Source organism: Pygoscelis adeliae, unplaced genomic scaffold (assembly GCF_000699105.1).
Source record: "Pygoscelis adeliae isolate BGI_AS28 unplaced genomic scaffold, ASM69910v1 Scaffold92, whole genome shotgun sequence".
NCBI lineage: Eukaryota > Metazoa > Chordata > Aves > Sphenisciformes > Spheniscidae > Pygoscelis > Pygoscelis adeliae.
The window spans coordinates 252,221-256,343 of NW_008824306.1; the positions used below are offsets into that span (position 1 = coordinate 252,221).

Genomic DNA, 4,123 nt, shown 5'->3' on the forward strand with positions numbered 1-4,123 from the left:
AGAGATTACAAGTGTTTCGCTTGCACCATGCACTTCGTAATTTAAGAAGCGGAAGTGCTTCATAATAACTACAATTGATAAAATATTAACTTGTGCTTTTTTAATAAAATGAAACAAAAGCATTCTAAATCATAGCAGCTTAGAGGTCAAAACTGTCCATCGGTCAGGAGCATAGTGTAATTAAGTACGAAAACTGCAAAATATTAAAGCTCTGCAGCAATTCAAATCCACGACAAAACCTTCAAGCAGAGCGAGCAACACTGCCTAAGGCTCTACTGATTTGGTCTACTTGTTCATTGGTGAAATACGGATTTTCTTCCTTGGTAACGGCACATCCTCTTTTCCAAAGGGGAGGAAAGGTACAAAGCCCTTCTGATTAGAGCACAGTAGCTATTTCCCTAGTAGCAACATTCTTTTACAGCACTGAGAAACGAGGACTTTTTGTTTACCATTAGTTGAGGTAAGTTATCTTGCTTTTATTTGGGTTTAAGACTACTGTAAAGGAGTAGCTTTTCAGTTGCAGCATGGTTTGTCAAGATTACAATATTTATGACTGCATAAAATACATTAAGTAAAAAAATTATGATTTGTAGAGTTTGTTATCAAGAGCTGAGACTTACATCTTTACAGAACTGCAAATACTGGCTTCCTAACTGCTAGCTGATAATTTTGCTGGCAAGAGCATTTGTTATACTTTTCTTTAACGTCCGTACCCTTTTGTCCAAGTGTTGTAAGAACTAGCACGAAAGTCATTTATAACTATGGTTAAACTGTTGTAACAGCATTAGACGAGCTGTACTGGTTCTTCATTAAAATGAACACCCTTCATTTGAAGCTACAAATGTAAGAGGCGATTCTTTTTGTTCAAACAAAACTATTAGCATGCTCTGTGCCTTTAACACTTCACAGATTACAAAAAATTTAACAATGCAATCACTAACATACCCCACTAATGAGAAATTATGAGAAATCGTTTGATGCGGAACCTTCTGCATCAGTCAACTCTGATCGATAAGAAAGCTATCAATTTTGAAATTTAGATTTAATGCATTTTCAAGAAGCTAATGAGAAAGGAGCAATTTAAAATAAATACCATCATTAAAACTGCAAACTGTTACAATGATATATTATAAACTTGTCCTAAATAAACCTAGTGCTTCAAAAATTTACCAGTGAATTCGTATTACAAAATATGTGAAAATACAACAGAATACCACAAAACAACGTCCTTTTTTGGGGTCAACAATGACGCCACGATGATTCAGTCGTAACTTTTTCAATTGTTAATAGAACATATTGTAATATATATAAGTTGCAATTTGGTTGAATTCTAGAGAACATCCCCACCCAAACTCAAATTCACCTTTTTCACTCCTCCTCTAAAACTAGCGCCAAACTTCCTGTCAAAGCTGGTATTTTCTTGAAGAGCTTTAAAGTTTAGCCGTTACTTATTTTCTACTACTACGTTTTGGCAGCAACTATTTATTGGTCTGTTATTGCAAAAAGTGCAATTTAACAATAAACCAGTCTGAAGGTCATTTCATGTCTTGAGGATACATACCATATATTTCTTTAAAAATAATCATACTTTTGTAAGCAATACTTTACAGTAGACACCTCAAAATCTACCATAGATGTAAAACTTAAAACGAGAAAAATTTAGTCTCTAAATCTTTATACACATATTTATATTCGAGTTTCTATATATATTATATATATACACAAGCACAAGAGTATATATAAAATATATATAATCAGATTCAAAAAAGAACAAAAACTGGGCACTGTACATAAAATCTTTTTAAAACTCAAACAATAGAAAAACTTTAAACATTAAACAATTTTAATAAAAGTTTCTGTACAATGCTAAGCAGTTTTATTTACATATAGAAAATGTAATAGGAGTAGTGTTTGAAATTACAGAACTCCTTAAAATTTCAATGGCAGGTAATCTGGAAAAAATAACAGCATTCCATTCACAAATATTTTCAAGCAATAAATATGTATTTATAAATAGTGTAAATTTACATCAAGATTAGAAACAAAAATCACAAATCTGAAGTTTATTCCTTAGTCTATGTGCAACCCATTTATCTTTGTGACTTGGCTGTTAATTGTTTTAAATTTTATTTAGGAACCAAAAGTGTAACCGTCATGGTTTCAAAACAAGACAGAAAAACATAAAAGCAGTAAAAAATTTATATCACCTAACTCTTCACATTAAAAAAAAAAAAAAAAAAGTTGCCCAAAGAAAGACTTAAAATTTCTAACTACCTTACAAAGAAATGACCAGCTAAGCTAGTACTTTTTCCAAGGGAAATTCTGAAGGGGAAAAATGGATGAAACCAACTCATCAGCCCAGAAACAGAGAAATACAAAAGAGGTGGTCTTCAAGTCAGTAGTCTGTATAATGTTGCCAGTTTTGTCAGATATATACAAAACATGGAATTATTTTTTTGAAGTACAGCTGGATGAGTTTTATTTGTTTTTGAGTTCTGGAGTAGGAGGCAGTGCTCTCTCCTGTCCAGTTGGTTGACACTCCGCACTTGGAAGGTTGCATAGACACAGCTTTCAGCCAGCAGCCTTACGGGATAGCTACAAAAATCAGTGGTGCAGAACTGGGTCACTTCCTGAATATCAGAAAAGTTTTCATTTAATGTCCATGAAAAAATGTCAAGATGAGGAGGATGGCAATGGAGGAGCCTGAAAAAGAAAACATTAAATTACCTTTTCTACAAGGGTGTAAAACTCAGTTGTTTAACCAAGACCTGCACAAATTGTAACTGTGAGAGTTCAAAGTCACACGCACTACTGTTTTTACGCTTCAGGACTCCTTTCAAGTGGATACTGGCATTTTTTTCCAACTTACTCAAATATAACACACATTTTACGACTACCCTCCATTAGGATTTTGCCTGTACTGCAGACTGGAGTATGCTGTGGGGATGTCTGTGTTAACACGACGTGAGCTGCAAGTCCCACTGTGGCAGCAAAGAGCTCCATGTGGGCTCAGTATAGATATATCTTGCATATACTCTAAAACCGGGATTCTCAACCTGTTTACCAATGGGGGGGGGGGATTGTCCATTTGTGGCCCTCTAAATGCCTTGCGGGCTTCATTTTTTCCCCCCTCTACCTGAACAGTAACATGTAACCCCGAAGTTAGGATATCTGTGGAAAGGGCCTCAGATTCTCTGACATGGGGACACAGTTGGTTGTGTTTTATTTATTTATTTTTAATCCTGGAAGACAACACCAGAGTGCCTCAAGAGTGAAGTAAGCCAGATGTCTTGCTCCTGCCTGCTTTCAGGAGACAAGGTCTAGAAGATACCTAACTATTTCCCAACATTGCACTTCGTGGCATTACCACAGATCAAAACACTGGATCTTTGATGGCATTTCCTTCTCATCAGTCCTGTCATGACGTGGAATCCCTTCAAGAAGCAGCTCACAGTCTTTAAAGACACTGTAAATCATACCATAGTACCCCCCTATGAAACACTAACACTAGCTGATCCCCATGTTTGCTCCCAATACTCTACCCCAAACACAGAGCCTCGCTCTGTTAGGCCTATTGCACCTTTGCCATCTGAGATTATCTTCGTCCTGTGACTTGCAACAAACCTCAACTCTTCTCCTAGATCTGAGATGTCACTTCTAGGCTCTGACTCTTCTCAATCGAGATTGTATCCCCTTTAAAAGAAATGAATGTGCACACCAATTTCACAGGAGAACAATTATTAACGCCCTCTAGGGCTGCAGGTATAGGCTTTCGTGGGGGAGGGAGCTACTCACAGGTTGAGAACCCTTGTTCTAGGGACAGTATCATCACTGTTACCTCTATAATGTTGTAAACACAGACAACAAAATACCCCTCCCTGCCCCCTTTTTTCCATACAGAAACGTTCTTGCCCATTTCCACTCAACTGAATGACGTATCTGAGAACAGGTGTTTACTTATATGCTTTTCTATAACAGATCATCACTTCGAAATTGCAGTATTTCACAAACTAGAACGACAATGGGCTCCTAGAAGTATGAATTGAAGTTCAACCACCACAGGCTCTGTAGGACCAATGAAGAGAAATAAATTCAGAGGACATGGTCCCGCACTCTCGACAGC

The 4,123-nt window shown here is 36.6% G+C and overlaps 1 protein-coding gene across 3 annotated transcripts in view; it reads right to left on the reverse strand.

Annotated features, from left to right (window-relative positions):
• Positions 1 to 456: 456 nt before the first annotated feature.
• Positions 457 to 4,123, reverse strand: part of KDM6A (lysine (K)-specific demethylase 6A) — a 122,475-nt gene continuing 118,808 nt past the window's right edge. For all 3 annotated transcript variants that reach the window (XM_009318884.1, XM_009318883.1, XM_009318885.1), the window contains one exon: positions 457 to 2,703. In XM_009318884.1, coding sequence (XP_009317159.1) covers positions 2,674 to 2,703 — 30 coding nt within the window. In that variant the 3' untranslated portion in view covers positions 457 to 2,673. The remainder of the gene's footprint in view (positions 2,704 to 4,123) is intronic.